Raw genomic sequence first — 20107 nt, 5'->3', positions numbered from 1 at the left:
CACACACACACACACACACACACACACACACACACACACACACACACTAATTTAATTATTACCAATTACAGTAAATCTGAGAACAACATTATTATGACAGACTAAAATTGTAATATATAACCAAGTTGAATATACCCTACTAATATCTTTCTTGAGGTAGCACATACTTAATAATTTTGGTCAACTTAAGCACAGTTTTCCTCATCCGAACATGGATGGATACCTAAGTAGGAATGAATCCTTTTGTCATAGTAGTAACATGGGTTTACATCTCGTATTTTAAGCATTAGCATTAACTAGATAATAAAGACATAACTAGCTAGAACACCTCAAACACATCACAGTGTATGTGCCTGAGGAAAACAAATCAAATCCTAACTCCAGACCCTTGGTAAGCTTATTTTTTTCCAATTTGATATTGTATTAACTACCTCAAATTTAGTAAAAAAAAAAAAAAAAACTTTCAGTATCAGAAGACCATGATACCAGGTAAAGCTTAAGCTTATTAGGCATATTCTCTCCCCTTCCACCTTACTGGCTGTGGATCAGTTTCCTGCCGTACTTTTTCATCTGCTCTTTTCCTGTGTCCACCAATACAAAAGCTCAGAGCAGCCTTCAGAGTGAAGTGAAACTCTAGAAAGTCCACACTACAGATGTCACAAGACTGAGGAAGAGGAGGAGAGGACCCAATCCGTGGTCAGGCCCACTGGCTATCAAGAGGATACAAAGAGTTCTAATGTGCCATTAAATGTTAGTTCCCTCCCTTTTCCTTCTTCCAAACCTTCCCAGGTAACCCTCCTTGCTCTCTTTCAAATTCACGGCCTCTTTTTTCTCACTAATTATTACATGTGTGTGTTCCTAAATACAACCTTCCTACTTGGTATAATTTTACTTATATGAATACGTCTTCAGGGCTGATCATTTGGCATTTGAAAATTGCTGTGCAGAAGGGAAAAAAGATGTCATTACATTATAATCTCAAAAAAACACAAAATAATCGTTTTTTTTTTTAATTTTAGACATTATCACTAAAACAAAGAGGAGAGCGCTGCATTGCTTTATGTTTTATCTCAAACTACTGCCACCACTGTTATCTCCAGAAAACTGAAAAACCAAAGGAAGGACTGGTGGCAGCCTTCCTTGCTGCCTGAGCTGCATGCCCACGAGGCTGCCAACTGCCACACTCTCATTGTCCTTCCATGTGGTACTGAGAAGCAGACCCCTCGTCATGTCCTTACAGGGACTACCACTGCTCTAGTCACTCTAGCCTGCGATAACAGAAGAACAAAAACAAAAGAGCAGGATAGAAGGACAGAGCGTCTTTGTGGAACACTTGGAAGACAGCAATCCAAAGATGCTCTTCATTGTCATTAGCGGGAATGGCAAAGTACTCATGTTCCCGTTGAAGGAACTGCTGACCAGACGCCATACGTGCTGTGAGTACACCGCCCCTGGAGCACTCTTCAGGGATCAATACTTCTGCAGCAGCACACTTTGTGAGTGGCTACTACGGTCCCGGGCTGCACTACAGAATGAGTTTACACAAAGTCATAGATTCTTCTAAACCCAAAGCAATGAAACGAGAGCACAAGCCTGCTCTCTGCTGCATGTATGTGCAGACAGCCTGTACCCTCAGGAGGAGAGAGCTGTCCCCGTATCTAAGAGACAGGAAAGGGAGAAATACAGGAAATACAGGAAAGGGAGGCCACTGAGAACAGAGAAAATGGCTAGTTGTCAAATCATTTATAATGGGTTTTGTTTGTTTTGTCTTGTTTTGTTGAGACCCAACTGACTTGGAACTCATGAGATCCACTCAGCTCCCACGTGCTAGGATTAATGGCATGTGCCACAATCCAACTATGACGGTTTTTAACCACAGGGTGCTTGGCATGTTTGTAAATATGCAAATTAGTCCTGTAATATATATATACACTTAACAGATAAATTTTATATAACAGTAATACTTAAAGGTGGTAATAATTATTGATAGCAGACACTGAGTAAAACAACATTTTCTGGTATCCCAACCTTTTTTTCAAGTTCACTCTAGGAAACATAACAACAAGCTCTGAATTCAATAGTGAAACAACTGAAAAAAATGGGTCATTTTGGTTTTTTTTTTTTGCTCTGTCCAGTTATATTTTCTCTTCTGATGAAGAACACCAGCTTATGGTTCTACAGTAACGGTGGTTTCGCAAACAGCCGACTGCTCGGTAGGTGTGGGACAAACACAGACCTTGGAGATGATCACAGCCATGGCCAGGTTCTCAGAATGAGCAGCTACGTAACCCAGCATCATGATGCCAGGCAGCCGGATGTTTCCTTTGCAGGACCCAACGCAGTCGATCACTGCGGCCACGCCTCCTGCATTAACAATCAGCTGTGAAAGCTGAAGGGGAACAAACAAAAACAAAAGGCTCAGGTGATCTCTCAGGACAGCTTGACCACACTTTATTTAGGACTTAAAAAAAACCAACTGATAACACTCTTGCTGTTTTACAGATACATTCACTACGAGGAATCTTATTCTGTAGTTCAATTTTCTTTGACATCAGTAGAAGCTCTATCCCTGTTATAATGGATGTTAGAACCCTTCACTAAGTGCAGAGACAGTAAGTGCAGAGCTAGCTTATAACTAGCTAATTACTCAGCTTATATTAACCACTGAATGCTCAGACACTTGGAATAGTCTAACCTACTTGCCTCTTTGCTGCCAATGACTACAAAGCTGAAGTATTTCAATTACAGAAAATCCCATAAAGATAAATGAAACACAAGGACTAACATACAATAAAATTAACACACACACAAAGGATAAAACTTCGGAATCAACCCAAGCTTTATGGGTTTTTTTTTTCCACATGTAAATCAACAGTACTGATACTGGGCCAAGGGATCTTTATGGCCTGAATTGACCCAGAAATGTAACATATCATTTCATTGCTCCTAGCTGACACAAAACATTGAGGATGACAGAAGCCCACAGTCCTACAACTGGAAACGGAAAGCTGTAGGTCACTAGAAACTGGATTTAAAACTCCAACTAGATTAATAGGATTAATAGGATTCAATGGTTGTCAATTTTGTACCCTACAGAACATTTAGCAATGTACATAGTTACTTTTTGATTGTTACCACCTGGGAGAGAGGCAATACATTCATCTAGCAGGCAAATGCCAGGAATACTGGTGTTCACCAAATCTAAGTATAACTGCATCTTGAAGTTTGCTGTTCAGGTGGTTTTTGGTTTTACCTCAGGCGTGTGTTTGGCGATCTCTCTAATTAAAGTACAAGTGTTTTTCTTCACGTATTCATCTTTGTCCTTCAGGCAGGTGAGCACAACAGGGAAAATCTCCGCTTCAACAACCATCTCTGCCAGATCCACAGAATGCTTTGCAATCTGACTGAGCGCTGAAAGGACCTGACGCTGTCAAGCAAAAGTAAAAATGAAACGTTCTATGGACTCCTATAGTCCCCCTAATAATTCAAATGTAGTTTTTAAAGATTTATGATCCCCCCCAGGCAGTGCTGGTTTTAAAGGAATGACGACGTTACGGAGAGCAGATGAAGCCTGGCTCTATGTGGCAGCGACCAGGAGAGGCTACTGGTAAAGATACGGCCTCAGTTGCAGAGGAGACCCTAGGACTGAGGGGTCTCTGGGCGAAGCTGAGGCCTGCACCACGTGGGCCACTGGTGACGACCGTACAGCCTCAGTGTAGTGCAGACTCTACCATATTGGAGCTACAAAGGACAGGGGAAGGTACAGAGTGACGCTGCCGTGAGCTTACCGGACAAGCTGTGTGTGTGCTAACAATGGCAGAGGCGGAGACCAGAAGAGCATGAGTGAGACCCAGAGATCAGGCACTGAGTTATACTGTTGGACTTTTTTTTTGCTTTGACCTGATGTATCCTGGTTTTTCCATCTTGGAATAAGAAAAGTATGTAACTTTTTTTTTTTTTTTTTTACAGGAGCAGTTTAAAGACTCTGGGTTTTTAAAGAGGCAGTGAAGTTTTACAGTGTTGGAGTTTATGAAGTTTATAAAGTTTCAATTATATATGGGACTTTTGAAATTGTACTATATTTTACAGTACAGCATTAATGTTAGATCTTGGAGACAAACACGAAAGAAAAGTTATCATTTAAAGTGATGTGCTTGTATGTCAAAGTTGACAGGTATGGAATGTCATAGTTAGCTTCAGCTGTCAACTTGACACAACCCTATGGTCACCTGGGACGAGGGAACATCAAATGAAGAAGTGAACAGATTGGATTAGCCTATGACCACATCTGTGAGGCAGCGTCTTGGCTGCTAACTGATGTAGGAGGCTATAGGAGGCTTCAACTCACGGTGGCCAGTGCCATCCCTCGGCAGATAGGCCTGAGCTGTAAAAGAAAGAAGCAAACCAGGAAAGCAGGCCAGTAATGGCCTTCCTCTGTGGCCTCTGCTTCAGTTCCTGCCTCCAGGTTCCAGCCTTGAGCTCCTACCCTAGCTTCCCTCAGTGATGGACTCTAACATGGAAACCAGATAAACCCTTTTCCTACAAGTTGCTTTGGTCATGGTGCTTTTGTCATAGCAGCAGAGCAAATGAAACACAGTTTTCCCAATCATATCTTAATTGTTTCATCCTTACAGCATTACTTTCACATATTAGAAGAGCAGATGTATAATATGTTTGTATGTTTTCAATTACATTGACAATTCTTTTTACTATATAACGTCGACCTGTACATATTTTCATTCCCTTAGGCTAAGAAGCACTGGCTTGTCTGTCTCTTTCACCTCATTTTTATTACCTTCAGTTTTGCATCAGGGTTGAGGATCATCTGGGCTAAGTGGGCAATGGCTCCTGCATCCACCACTGTCTGGGCCAGCTCTGGAGAGTGCTTTGAGATGTCACTGAGGGTGGAGGCAGCGATCCTTTTCAAGGCAATTTCCGGCTCTTGGATACACAGAACTAAAAGAGGGATTGCCCCTGCATCCACCACAGCTTGAGATAATTCTGTACGTTCAAAAGAAAAGAGTGAATGAGGATGGTGACTGACTCTTGGGCAACCCATTTTTCACAGTGGCAGACACAGAAAAAGAAAGGATGAGGGAGTATTTGACCTGTTAAACAGCTGCATTTTAAGTCAGGGGATGGAGTCAGAGATCATTGCTTCGCTCACTAACCACATCCACCCAAGGGAAACAAAAAAGAATTCTAAGCATGATTTGATAATTCATTAATATAATATTCATATTTTGTGTTGACTGTTGACACTAGGCATGGTGGCACATGCCTCTTTAAAAGGTGAGGCAAAAAAAAAAAAAAAAGGTGAGGCAAGATCAGGGGTTCAGGGCCAGACTCAGATACATAGTAAGTTTCAGGCCAGCCTAAGCAACAAGAGGCCCTGTCTCAAAAAGGAACTCAGACCACACAGTTCAAACACTGGGATTAAAAGAATTGAGCTCAAATTGACCTGGAAACCTGAGGACTAGTTCTCATAAGATCAGAGGGTGCTTTGCAAGCAGTCAAAAGAAAAAAAGCATTCATCAGTGTAACCATCACAATAAGGACCTGCCCAACAAGACATCCTTGCAGTAAAATATTGGTGCTTTTATCTTGTTCATGCAGGAGGTCAGCAGAAACGTTCAGGAATTAGGTCTGTGATTTGACTATGAGGATTCATTAAGCCACTTATGAGATACAATTAGAAAACAACATAGTCTCTGAATTTACAGCCAAGTGTTTTCAGTACAGGACCCTAAATAAGATATGAAAAGAAATGCTTCAACAAAGACTGTGAAAACACAAATATTTTAGTTAAATAATTCAGAACACAGAAATAGAATTTAACAAAGAAATAAAATCACCAAAGTCAAGCCACACTGAAATAAAACTCAAAATGAAAACTCAGGAAGTCAAACAAAAAGCTCAGAGGAAAGCCTCACTAACAGACTAAATGAAGTGAAGTCAGGTCTTTAAATCAAGGTAGAAGAAATGAATACGTCAGTCAAAGAAAATGTTAGATATTTTAAAATCTAGACACCAAACATCCAGGAAATATGGGACACTATGAAAACAGCAAACCTAAAAATGATGGGTATAAAGGAAGAAGAAACACAGGTCAAAGACACGGAAAATACCCTTAACAAAATCACAGAAAAAAATTTCCCAAACGTAAAGAAAGACAAACTAGACATGCTAAATTGGATAGGGAAAGTCCATGAGGACTCAACCCCAGTCAAAGAACTACAGGCAACTAAGGATTGCCGGAATCAGAGGGAATCCAAGGGCAGAACATACCAAGTGCTCATCCAATACCAAATGGTCAGAAATGAAAACATACCTACAAATACTATTACACAGACTGAGCGGGATCTATTTATGTTTTTAGGAATATACACGGGTATATCTGTATATAGCAATAATTACTCTAAAGAGAGGCCGTGAATTTGAAAGAGAACAAGTGGGGATGTACAGGAGGATTTGGAGGGAGGAAATTGGGAGCGTATGCCTAGTACTGTAAACCTAACCAAGAACCCAAGAGTGGAGATGGACCCCGGACAAGACCCTATTGCTATTGCTACTATGTTCTCATGTTCTGCCTTTTCTGCCTTCTAATGTGTATCTTTATACACAGAGGTCGGTCAGCTCTCACCCGTCATCAAAGAAGCTCCTTTCTGAAGAAGAGTTGGGACTATTAGAGAGATCCACAACTGATGCAGAGAGTAAGCGACCATGGAGTACCCAGCCCCGGATGAGACATCTATAACCCAACTCTCACACCTAAGGCTCAGGGGACATGGCAGACGAGCAGGGAAAGCATTTTAAGAGCCAGGGAGCAGATGACTGCTACAAGACAGTATTTTCTGGACACGACAAGGATGCTGCACCCATGAACTCTCAGCAAGACCTGCAAAGGCCACACCAGTTAACATGCCAACAGGGACAGAAGAAAACTTGACCAAGGCCCTAAGCCTTAGATGACAATTGCAAGCTATCGGTGGCTGTGAAGGACGGGGAACCAGCTCTTCCGGGAAACAAGCTCCCAATCCTAAGCAGTCAGCCTTAAACATATGCATATGTAGGCAACACTAATCGGGCTCAGTAGGATATATAAACATATAGCTACTTAGATGCATAGAAATATAGAAACAATATTTATAAATGAGGCTATGGATCTGAGAGGCAGTGACGGGGGAACACATGAGGACTTGGAGAGAGAAGACGGAAGGGTGGAAACTGTGATGCTGGGTAGTCGTGTGTCAAATTCTCAACCCCAGTGAAACTCATGGGGTAAACAAAATAAAATACATAAAAGGAGGAGGAGGAGGCGCCACATCGTCTTATATTAACTTAACACAATCTAAAGCCATCTGAGAGGAAGGAACCCAGTTAAGAAAATGCCTCCGCAAGATGAGGCTGCCGGCAATTAGTGACTGATGGGGGAGGGCCCAGCCCACTGTGGGTGGTGCCATCCCTGGACTGGTGGTTTTGAGTTCTGTAAGAGAGAAGGCTGAGCAAACCATGAGGAGCAAGCCAGGAAGCAGCACCTCTCCACAGCCTGTACACGTCAGCTCCTGCCTCCAGGTTCCTGCCAGACGTGAGTTCTGTCCTGACTTCCTTTGATGTTAAACAGTCTGATGTAGAAACATAAGGTAAATAAGCCCTTTCCTCCTCAAGTTGTTTTCATCATGATATTTCATCACAGGAATAGTAATCCTAATGAAGACTGAGGACTCATTGGAGAAAGGAGAAAGATTAGTGGGAGGCAGACCAGAGAGGGGAATAAAGGTTGGAGAGAACAGGGTAAGCTCAAAATACACACACACACACACACACACACACACACACACACACACATCCCCTATTGCTGCTTATCATTAACATATGCTAATTTAAAAATAAGAAGTACTGGCTATTTTTCCAATGGGTATTAGATAACAGGCTTAAGTGAACCTACTTAGAAAACCAAACTCTAGATGCTATGAGATGAATTTTAGTGCACCAATTTTGAAGCCTTCTAAGCACAGCGACAAGATTCTCAGGTTAACTTTACTGTTCTATTTCTCTTCTGTCTCCAGTGGTGTCGCTGGTTTTATGGGTTGTCGCCAGTACTGTCAGGCAATAGAGTGGAGTTGTGCGGTCAAGTAATTAACTTGGGAGCCAGAATTAACCCCAGTTTCTGGTGCTACCATCCACATAACTTCAGGCAGTCTCTCTAAGTTACACTGTTCAGTAGGATACAAGCACCAAAACAAGATAGCCGCAGTCAAAATGAGACAACATTTTGGTATCTGAAATACAAGGCACAGAACTAGGCTTATAATTATTCAGCACACAGTAGCCGCTATGTTATTCATAAACAAAATGAAAAAAAATCCGCAAGTTTTGACAAAGCATCCCAATTCTACTAACTGTAATACAGACTTGTAGTTCATTATAACTGTATTCATAGGAAAGCTTGCACATACATATTAATAGATGTATACTTGTGTAATTTTATCATTTTAAATGTAACATAACAAAGACCAGGGAGGTCTCATGCGATGACAATCCAAGATAAACTCATTAATGAAATACTCCAAGGATATTTTTATTTGATCGGTTGATTTGGGATATTTGTTTTGGTTGGTTTTGTTTACTTTGGTTTTAAGACAGGACCTCACTGAGTTGCTCAGGTTGGTCCTGAACTTGTAATCTTTCTGCCTCAGCCTCCTGAATGCCTGGGTTGCAAGCATGCAACATTATGACTGGCTACCAAAGCCACTGAGGACCAGCCCCATTCTTCCACCTCTGCTTTTCTTCTTCTTGTAAGACTAAGATGTTGGAGGCGTGTGATCAAATAGGTGGACTGTCGTTCAAGCCTGATTTCTCATCATGTACACAACCATCCTAAAATCTCCATCTACTGTTTATTAGAACTGAATTTGTGTAATAAATCTACAGTTGCCCTATATCCAAATAGCATCCGTTACCTGTATTATGTCTTGCGATATATCCAAGTGCCCAGGCCGCCGCCTCCTTGACTCCAGGGTCAAAATCCTCCAAGCATATCACCAGAGTGTCGAGAGCTCCACAGTCAACGATGGCCTGGGCCAGCTGAGGGGAATGTTTGCCAACTGCTCTCAGCACAAAGGCTGCTGCTTTCTTGTAGAAACGCTACCAGGGAAAAGAGAGAAGCAGCTTAAACTTACTTTAAGGAAAGCGCAATGGATCTTGAATACAAAAGATAAAACTTAGCCTGAAAAACCACCTTGATTCTTTGAAATTCCCCCATTGCTCCTCTTTGGTAAACTGAAAACAAGGTAGGTTTAAAATTATATTTTCAAATACCTTAAGCATGCATTTGGAAATTGTAAAAATAAAATATAAACACAATGTATTTTATAATTTCACAAAGTAATGAGATTTCGTGATACTAAAAGGTATTTAACTCATGGGAACACTTAAGATTGTTCAAATGTCACTGCAATCTCTGTCAACAATTCATTTCCTTTATTTGCCGTCAGTCTCTAAGCATGGCAGGACTTTCATGACCTCAGTTAATTCTTCTGGCAATTCAAGTTACCCTGAAATAACAGTCAGGTTTCAAGCTATTCTTAGTGATCACCATATATGGTGGTAAGGAAATAAGCTAAACACTAGAACATATACGTTATTTGGCCCTTTTAGAAATGTGTCTTCTGGACACAGCCATGCAGTTGCATTACAAGGAGAAATTTAAAATATATGGCTACTTTACAGGGATAAAACTATAAAATCATAGTCTTATAAAAGCTATAAACTTGTTGTAAACTGTTAAAAGTAATTCAGCCATACAAATTAATGGTCAGTCACCTTATAAATGATCAAAAACTTTAATTTGCTCAAAACTATTCTTGTAGTCATGCTAACTACAAATGTAATTCATTTACAATCGCAAGATTTATTTAGCCTTCTAAATATGCTGTCAAAGTTAAGCCTAAAGCAAGTAAATAAAGCAAATAAAGTACATTACAATCAGGTGTACTTAATAGACAGCTGCCTGGTCAAATTAAACATCCATCCAGTGATGTGTTCACAGTATTAGTAAAATAAGAAATTTTATCTTGTCCTTTATATCAAAAAGTAGAGGGTTTTTTTTTTTTCTTCCAATTTCAGGCCTTGTAGGCACTGAAAACCCAAACCCACTCAGAGTTCTTAATATTCATGATTACTAAAACTTCATTTTTAAAATTTATGTTTTTGTAAAAAACAAAAAAATTAAAATAAAAAAAACAGGCTTGGGATTTATTTAAAGGGGAAAACCAGAGAAAATTGGAATCAAGAAATTTTTTTTTTAAAGCTTTCTTCTGGGTAATATAGTGGCCATGGAATGCAGATATAATTGCATGTTTCTCAAATTCCCTTGGAGGCCAAAAAAAAGTTAAACCAAAAATGCAATCAGTAAAAACTAGATTATTTGGAAGTTTTCACCTAAAATTACTTCTGGTGGAGACTGAGAATCTGTTGCATCAAATTGTCTTGTCTACACAACATAATAAAGATTAGAGTCTTCAAGAAAGTTCTTCCTCCATGAAAGCATTATACTTTGATATTGTTTACATTTTTTTGCAGTATCACTTGTATATATAAATTTTCATACTTACTTGGAAAAACCTGAACTGATTTTTTCTGTTTATTTCTCAGACACTTCTAGATACCCTGTTACCTAATAGGAGAGTCTTACTAAGCTCAAAATGAAAACTGTTCTAAATCTTAAAGATTCCAAATCTTAAATTAATAAAAGCCTTAAGTTTAAATAGTTAAAACTTAATGAACACAGTTAATTAATTAGTAGGTTTCTTTGTTTTTAATTTTCATATTTTTCCTTGATCTAATAAATGATCAGACATTGGCAAGAAAGGTAATTTTTAAAGGCTTTACAGGGAGGGTGGGTGAGATGGGGAGGAGACAAGAGAGGGGGCTACAATCAGCATATAAAGTAGATAAATTATTTAAAATGTTTAAACTAAAAAAAAAAAAAGAGTTATCCTCTATTAGGGGACATGTTTTATACAATTTAAAGACATTATTTTATTCCAAGATCCTAATACTTAATTTGTAATAGGTGGACATCGGCTTGATACCCAAAACTACTGCTGCCCATATCTGGGACCATGTATGTCAGGTATGCACAGATCTGTGCTAACGCTCACTACAGGCTTGCACAATGCCCCTCCCTAGCCAGTCAGCTCCCGAGCACAGCCCCAGGCCTGGCTCGAGGCCTTAGGAGCTCCAGAGAAGTAGCACTGTATCATGTCTGGAACTTCACTTTGTCAGACAGCTCTTCATACACTTGGAACTAAATACTAAAAATGGCCCCACTTATGCTAGCAAATGATTTGAGGAATTTTAATATTAATCATGTCACTGAAACCCCTTACTATCCACAAGGTCAGCTATAGTGGAACGATACCAGCAGATACTTAATTGGCAAAATTTTAAAAATAAAAAGGGAGTATTTACACCCACCTAAATTCTTACATTTAATTATGATAACTCTATTTTTAAATTTCACTTTAATGATGATTTTTTTTTCTGCTGCCCACATACATTTGCCCTAAAGGAGACACACCCTAAAGTAAATGCAAAAAAAAAAAAAAAAAAAAAAAAGCCCGATATTCCAACATTAGGGTGAGGTTACGCTTGTGTCTTTACAGAAAATGAACAAAGTCCCAGATAGCTCCTGACCTGATGCATCTGCCCAGGACATCCAGAGACCATGGGACAGATGAAACATCTAAAACAGTTGCGCACAGAACAAATGAAAATCTGAACCTAGGTGACAAATCCATCAGAAGATGTTCCAAGAGGGAAAGTAGGCTGATAACTTGGAGAGACATTAGGACTTTGACTCATCAGCCTGAAACTTTGGGGAAATATTAAGGGCTCTGTAGTACTGACCCAAAAATGCTGCTGTTACGCTTGAACTCACAACAGTTGAGACAGTATGTACAAGACCTGTGCATGCTCCAGACGGACAAATTCCAGCGTGGGGGGGTGGGGCAGCATGGAGTTCCACCTCCACCCAAGGAGCTGGGAGGAGGAGAGTCAGCTGTTTCTGAGGCTGCATCTAGGAGATGAAACCCTCTAAGAAAAGCACTTCCGGGAGATTATGACCCTTGTCCTCTTACTGGGTTGCCTCATCCAGCCTTAATATGAGGGGAGGGGCCTAGTCTTACTGCAACTTGATGTGCCATGTTTGGTCGATATTCCTGAGAATGTGGCAATAAAATGACTCCTAATGTATACTGCTATACCTGCAGATCAATACATCACTCAGCCCTCAGCAGAGAAGCTTCTTCTTGCAGTAAATGGTGATTAATAAGGAGGCCCGAATTGCAGAAAGTGAGAGACTTGAAGCACTCACCCCTAAATAGATGTCTTAATCAACCCTCTCCCCTCAAGTTCAGAGGCCTATATGGAAGAATAACAGAAAGGTTTCAAAAGCCAGAGGTGGTAGATGATTTCAAGGAAACAGCACTTTCCAAATATAATAGGACTGTAGCAATATGAACTCACAAAATGTACATAAGCTCAAGCCAGACAAAATCCAAGAATGGAAAAATAGAAATGGGTTCAAAATCCTGCCCCTCGACAAGAAGCTATTCCAAAATGATACCTGCTGGGAGAAGAAAATCAGTTTTCTTCAATAACGTGATACTGAGTACATCAACCACATACCAGGGCAGGCCCCATGCTCATGAGTATTTGAACAACACAAATTAGACTCATTGGTTTTTGTGTACTTTTGTTTAGTTTTGGTTTGGTTTTATTTGGTTTGGGCTTTAGTTGTTTTTTAAAGTAAGAAAAGAAAGGAAGGAAAGGAGGGAGGGAGGGAGGGAGGAAGAAAGGAAGGAAGAAAGGAAAGAAAAAAGGAAGGAAGGAGAAAGGAAGAAAGACATGACATTGGATGAGCAGGGAGGTGGGGGAGGATCTGGGAGGAGTTAAAGCAGGGAAAGAATATGATCAAAATACATTGTATTAAATTCTCTAAAAACATAAAAAATAGGAAAGGAAGAGACCAAATTATCCTTATTAACAGATGGCATGATTCAATACTGAAAAGTTCCCGATGATCCCACCCAAAAATTGTTAAACTTAATAAACAATTCTAATAAATTTTCAGCGTACAAAAATCAGTAACTTTCATTATAGAAGTAATGAACTTGCTGAGAAAATATAGGATAAATATCTCATTCACAATAGCTTCAAAAATAAAAAATAAAAGTACCTTGAAAGAAACCTAAGCAAGGAAGTGAAGGACCTTTATATTGAAAACTTTAAGACACTGAAAAAATAAATTAAATAAGATACTACAGGATGGAAAGACATATTTACTTTAGTCTGTCTTCAGTTCACTACCTGTGATTATTAGGTAATTCTGCACATCTCTTCATACAATAAAAAATAACCACACTTCACTATTGATTACAGTGTAAATGGATGGGAAAAAAAAAGGTATTCCAAGCAAACAGAACTGAGAGACAAGCAAGCATAGCTATTCTAATACCTAACAAAATAGACTTTAAACAAAAAGAAATCAAAACAGATAAGGAGAGATATTGCACACTCATTAAAAGAAAAGAGCCACGGAGAGGTAGGTATTACCATTCTAAACCTCCATGCACCAAATACCGGCTTACCCGGTTTTTAAAAAGAAGCACTGTCAGACCCCAAACCACAGACTGGCTCCAATTCAGACATGGTGGGCGATGTCAGTAATCCACTCTCACTAACCGACACAACATCCAGGCCAACACTAAACTCTGGAGTTAGTCAAATTACACCTTAAATCAAATAGATGCTATAGACATTTATAGAACATTCCACCTAAACACTAAAGAAGATACTTTTTTCTATGCAGCCCATGGAGCTCCCTCTAAAATAGATCACAAAATCGGAGACAAAGGAAGTCTCAACAAATTTAGAAAAATTGAAATTGAATCTTGTATAAGATCCGACCACCAAGGAACAAACAACAGAGTACTGAATAAAAGTTGTATGAGGGAAGAAATTAAGAAATTTTAAAATCCTTAGAACTGAATGAAAATGAAAACACAATGTACCAAAATCTATGGAACACATCAAGGCAGCCCTAAGAGGAAGGTTTATAGCATTAAACACATGAAAAAACTGGGGAGATCTCATATTAATAACTTAAAGACCATGGAAAAACAAGAACAAACAATACCCCAGAAAAAGTAGAGAGAAGAGATCTTAAAAGTCAGGGCTAAAATTAATGAAATAGAAAGAGAAAAACAAAGAACCGATTAAAGGAAGAGTTGATTTTTATTTTAAAGCTTAACCATCCCAGGAATGTGTCTCCCGCTCGGGGCTGTGGGAGTCAGATCCTGCTGGCGAAAAGCCTGCAGAAACTGAGCTCCAGAGATGCCAAGGATGACCTGGGGGAGCCTACACCATGCCGCCCATGGTGGGCACCAACCTGACTGACATCGTGGCCCACTGAAAGAGCTGGGGTGGGTGGGGCTACATGACCCCATCTGGTCCAGTTACTATGGAAACTTCCTGTAACCTATCCTGGTACATGACCACGGAGGAAATAAAGTCATTAATCAGACTTCCAGACATCATCACTGTGCCAAGCAGAGTATCACCACAGCAGAAACAAGTGCCAGGAACAGCACTGCCTGACAGGAGGACTGCTGTGGCCCCGGGATCAGCATAGACGCAGCGGTGGAGTGAACCACGGAGTAATATGGCTGATCCACCGGGCGCCTAGGAGACCAAAAAAAAAAAAAAAAATGACGTGATAACACCTGAAGGTCTGTTCTAATAGGGGCAGACCCACCCAATATGTCCCTAAGGGATAGGGGTCTGTGCAGTGACAGGTGGACAAGCACACGCTGTGCAGACGCCACTGTCATCTGAAGAATATTCCCAAGACCAAGCGAGAGAGGACAGGCTGCAGGAGGCTGGTGTCGTCTTCCATTGAGCTGCACAGCTCCAGTGGGCCCTGATCTTTTTTGTAGCACAAGCTCTGCTCTTCCGAGTTCCTGATATCCTGGCCATGTTCCCCAGAAAAATATAAAAGGAATGAAGTTTAAAAGAAAAGAAATCTTTAGCCAAGTTAACCAGACGAGAGAGAAGATTCAAAGTAATAAAACTAGAGATGAAAAATGGAAACAGGATTGAGCATCTTCCCTAGGCTCCTCCTTGTTGTTTACCTTCTCCAGGAGTATAGATTTTAGTATGTTTGTCCTACATTATATAGCTAATATCCCCTTATAAGTGAATATATAACATGTGTGTCTTCCTGCTTCTGGGTTACCTCACTCAAGATAATCTTTTCTAGTTCCCACCATTTGCCTGCAAATTTCCTTGTTTTTAATTGCTGAGTAGTATTCCATTGTATAAATGTACCACAATTTCTGTATCCATTCCTCCACTGAGGGACATCTAGGTTGTTTCCAGCTTCTGATTATTACGAATAGAGCTGTTACCAACATGGTTGAGCAAGTGTCCTTGTTGTATAGTTGAGCATCTTTTGTATATATGCCTAGGAGTGGTATAGCTGGGTCCTGAAGTAGTGCTATTCCTAATTTTCTGAGAAAGAGCCAGACTGAGTTCCAAAGTGGTTTTGCAAGTTTACGTTCTCACCAGCAATGGAGGAAGGTTCCTGGAAGCAGAAGACAGGGAACAGGACAGGAGCCTACCACAGATGGCCTCTGAAAGGCTCTACTGATCAAGGTATTGAAGCAGAGGCTGAGACTCATAGTCAAACTTTGGGCAGAGTGCAGAGAATCTTATGAACGAAGGGGGAGATAGATCTGCAGGGGACAGGAGCTCCACAAGGAGACCAACAGAGTCATAAAAACTGAGCCTTGGGGGCCCTGAAGAGAATGATACCTCAACCAAGGACAATGCATGGAGCGGACCTGAAACCCCAGCTCAGAAGTGGCCCTGTCAGATGAGCCCAGATGCAGACTCAGTCTCCAAGCGGGGGTCCCTAGTTAGGGGAGCAGGGACTTTCTCTGGCATGAACTCAGCGGCAGGCTCTCTGATCACTGCCCCTTGGGGGGAGGGGGGGTGCAGTCTTACCAGGCCACAGAGGAAAACAATGTAACCAGTCCTGATGAGACCTGATAGGCTAGGGTCAAATAGAAGAAGAGAGGACAGCATGGTACTGTCATAAAAATAGACTCATTGATCATAATAATAGAATTGAGGACCTGGGTATAGTCCACACACCAATAGTAACATAACTCGAGAAACTACATATCAAAAGAATAATCCAATATAAAATGTGGTACAGCTCTAAACAGGGAATTCCCAATAGAGGAAACTCAAATGGCTGAGAAACATTTTAAGAAATATTTAGTTGGGCATGGTGGTGCACACTTGTAATCCCAGCACTCAGGGAGACAGAAGCAGGCAGATCTTTTTATTTCGAGGGTGAGTCCAGGACAGCCAAAACTACATAGAGAAATCCTGTCTCAAAAAAAACAAACAAAAAAGAAAAAAAAAAGAAATGTTCAACATCCTTAGCCATCAAATGCAAATCAAAACTACTTTGACATCCCATCTATCAGAATGGCTAAGATCGATAATACAACTGACGGCTCATGTTGGTGAGGACGTGGAATAAGGGGAAATCTCATCCATTGTTGGTGGGAGTGCAAACCTGTAAAGCCGCTATAGAAATCAATATGTTGGTTCCTCAGAAAGTTGGGAGTCAATCTACCTCAAGACTCAGTTGTACCACTCTTGGGCATATGCCAAAGGACATTTCATCCTACCACAAGGCCACTTGTTCAACCATGTTCATTGCTGCTCTATTCATAATAGCTAGAAACTGAAAACAACCTAGATATCCCTCACCAGAAGACAGATAATGAAAATGTGGTACATTTACTGGAGGATTACTCAGCTATAAAAAGAAAATGGCATCATGAAATCCACAGGCAAATGGATGGAAATAGAAAAAAATTATCCTGAGAGAGGTAAGCCAGACCCAGAAAGATAAATATGGTATGTATTTGACTATATGTGGATATTAGCTATTAAATAAATGATAGCGAACCTAAAATCTATAGTCCCAGAGAGGTCAGGACTAGAGGAAACATGTGGATCTCCCTGGGAGAGGAAAACAGATTTTTTGAGTGGACTGGGGATGGAGAGACAGAAACAGAAGAATCGGGTAGGGAGGGGAAGGGAAGATGGAATTAAGGGAGAGCATGCAAAAAGAGACAGATAGAATTAAGGAGCATTTGAGGGGTGGTATGAAAACCAAGTGCAGTGGAAACTTCCTAAAATATATGCAGGAGATCCTAATGAAGTCTCCATATGATGGGGAAAACAGGACCCCAACTGGCCATCTCCTGTTACCAAACAAAGCTCCCAGTTCCAGGACTGGGTCACATCCAGTTGAGTTGTTGGCCAAAGGGGTCCTATGAAAATCCCCAAGCAACTCAAGTGGTGGCCGAGACAATAGGTTACTCCCTGCAAACGGACAGCAGGCCCCATTGCTGGAGACAATACCCGCACATCTCATTGAACATGGAGAAGTCAAACTGTTGCCTACACAGAAACTTCACCCCATCTTCTAGTGCCTTTGGTACAGGAAAGTATTCTTCAGGCTACCAAAAGGAAGACATAAACACCAACCAAGCCACAGAACTTTTGACTGCCTGCAAGATATACTTGGGCAATTGTGGCGCAAGACTTGTGGGAGTGACCAGCCAGTGTCTGATTTGACTTAAGTCCCACTCCAGGCGATGGAACCCATACCAGACACTGCTTGGGTGACCAAGAGCAGAGAACAGAAAGCCCAGAGATCTAGAATAAAAACCAAATACTCCTGGTCAAAAAAAATTTTAATAAAATAAAACGACTACTAGTGATATTTTGCTAGACTCATAGATCAGCCCTTATTCAGCCATCATCAGAGAAGCTTTCTTCTGCAGCCAGTGGGAACAAATACAGAGACCCACAGCCAGAGACAGAGAGAAGGAGAGACTTTGGAACACACAGCTCTAAATGTCTCCATCAAATCCTCCCCTTCAGAACTCAGGGAACCCCATGGAAGAGGAAGTGAAAAGGTGTGAGAGCCAGAGGGGACGGAGGACATCAGGAGAATAAGCCCTTCTATGTCGACTGATATGAACTCAGAGACTGAACACGTCTGCACCAGGTCCTCTGCATGTATAATACAGCTTCCAGTTTAGAGGTTTTCTGGAGCTCTGATTCCAGTGCCCACTCCTGGCGCTCTTTCCCTTCTGTTGGTTTGCCTTGTTCAACTTCAATGTAATAGTTTACATTTTATTTTATTTTGTTCTTATCTCTTAGAAGCCTGTTCTTTTCTAATGAGAGTCAAATAGAGAGTAGGTATGGAGAAAAGAAGAAATGGGAAGGAACTGAGAGGAGTAGAGGAAGAAGAAACTGTAATCAGGATATACTGTATGAAAGAAGAATCTTTTTTTAATAAAGGTGGGAAGAAAACATCCCAGCTTAACAGAGACATTTTCAGACTATCAACTGTATGTATCTGCCCCATTTTGATTGCTGGATTTTATAAAATATTTTGTGAATTTTTAATTTCTTATGAAAATAATTTGTACATTTACAAATTACAAAGGTGCACTAAACATTAATTTGAAGAAAAAAAAAAGTCCAAAATTCAAAATTCAGTGTCTCTTCTGAGACTCGTGGCAATCTCTTAACTGTAACCCTCTGTAAAGCCAAAAGCAAAAAGCAAATTATGAACTTCCAACATACAGTGACACACAATATACATTACCATTTCAAAAGGGAGAAAATGGAGCATAGTGAGGAAATACTGGACCAAAGCAAAACCAAAAACCAGCTGGGCAAACCCCAAATTCTGCACCTCCCATGTCTGATGTCAGAAGTGCTCTTCAGATCTCCAACTCCTTCAGCTTTGTTGACTGCAACACACTTCTCTTGGGCTGGCTCCACTCCCTGTTAGCAAATTTCCTTAGCATCTCCAACATCTTGGGGTCTCCAACACAATCCAGGATTTACCTTCACAGCTTCATGCCTCTTTGGGCTTCCATGAAGGAACACTCCTGATGTACAACTGGGATCAGCAGCTTTCTTTAGCCACGGAGAGAGATTCTACAACCCCTTTCCTGTATCCTGGACTCTTAAGTCAGAGCCAAAGCTGCCAAGTTCTGCTGTGTGCTGGGGCTGGAACCTGGCCCCTTGTTCTATTACAGCTACATCAGCTTTCTGTTGTTGATGGTTTCCTTCACTGGTTAAGCTTTTGATTAATTCCTTTTCTCAAATTGGAAGCTTGCCTGGTTGGACTCTCACCCTGAGATCATCACTTTATTTCATTTAGCATTAGGTTTTTCTTTAATCTTTTTATCTCCTTGAGTACAGGATCTGGCTCCAACACTCCCTTTCCTTTTTTCCTCAAACTTCACTTTTTTATTTTCCTTTGCCTTCTTGCTCTTTTTCATTACAGAGTGACTGTCAATAACTACATGACACCATCAATATGGGTTCTGTCTTGAAATCTCTGTCATAGACATTAACCTAAAAATCTTCAATTTAGCCCCAGAAGATTTTTATAACAAGGGTAAAAAGCAGCCACATCCTTTGCCAAAATGTCACAAGAATGGTTTCTATGCCACTTACTAATACTCTTGCCCTCTGAAATCTCGAGCTGAGCTGTTATAACTTACATCACTCGAAACACTAGTGTCTTCCATGCTTCTACTAGAAGAGCCTATTAAACTCATCTTAAAATGTTCAACTGCTTTCCTAGCCCAAGTTCCAAAGTCTCCAGTACAAAAAAAAAACATGGTCAGGCCTTTCACAGCAATGCCTTATTCCTGGTACTGATTTCTGTCTGAATTACAATTCTATTGTTGTAAAGTCACATCATGACTAAGACAACTCTTATAAAAGAAAGTTTTTAATTGGGGATTGCTTAGAGTTCCAGAGATTTAGTCCATCATCATCTGGTAAAGCAGTAGCTGAGAGCTACATCCTGATCCATAGGCAGAGAGAGGGGGCAGAGGGGAGAAACAGAGGGGGAGAGAGAGAGAGAGAATACCATGGGCTTTTGACACCTCAAAGCCCACCTCCAGTGACACACATCCTCCAACAA

General features: G+C 40.6%; 1 protein-coding gene across 2 annotated transcripts in view; it reads right to left on the bottom strand.

Annotated features, from left to right (window-relative positions):
* The window catches only part of LOC129679255 (sperm-associated antigen 6), a 63727-nt gene that overhangs the window by 28774 nt on the left and 14846 nt on the right, over positions 1-20107 (bottom strand). For both annotated transcript variants that reach the window (XM_055610262.1, XM_055610263.1), the window contains 4 exons: positions 8964-9147; positions 4796-5001; positions 3254-3427; positions 2237-2389 (listed from right to left, as the gene is read on the bottom strand). In XM_055610262.1, coding sequence (XP_055466237.1) covers positions 2237-2389; positions 3254-3427; positions 4796-5001; positions 8964-9147 — 717 coding nt within the window. The remainder of the gene's footprint in view (positions 1-2236; positions 2390-3253; positions 3428-4795; positions 5002-8963; positions 9148-20107) is intronic.

The sequence above is a fragment of the Psammomys obesus genome, unplaced genomic scaffold, assembly GCF_907164565.1.
Source record: "Psammomys obesus unplaced genomic scaffold, mPsaObe1.curated_primary_1811, whole genome shotgun sequence".
NCBI classification, from domain to species: domain Eukaryota; kingdom Metazoa; phylum Chordata; class Mammalia; order Rodentia; family Muridae; genus Psammomys; species Psammomys obesus.
Note: the sequence above shows the minus strand (reverse complement) of the source record. Positions and strands in the feature narration are given on the sequence as shown.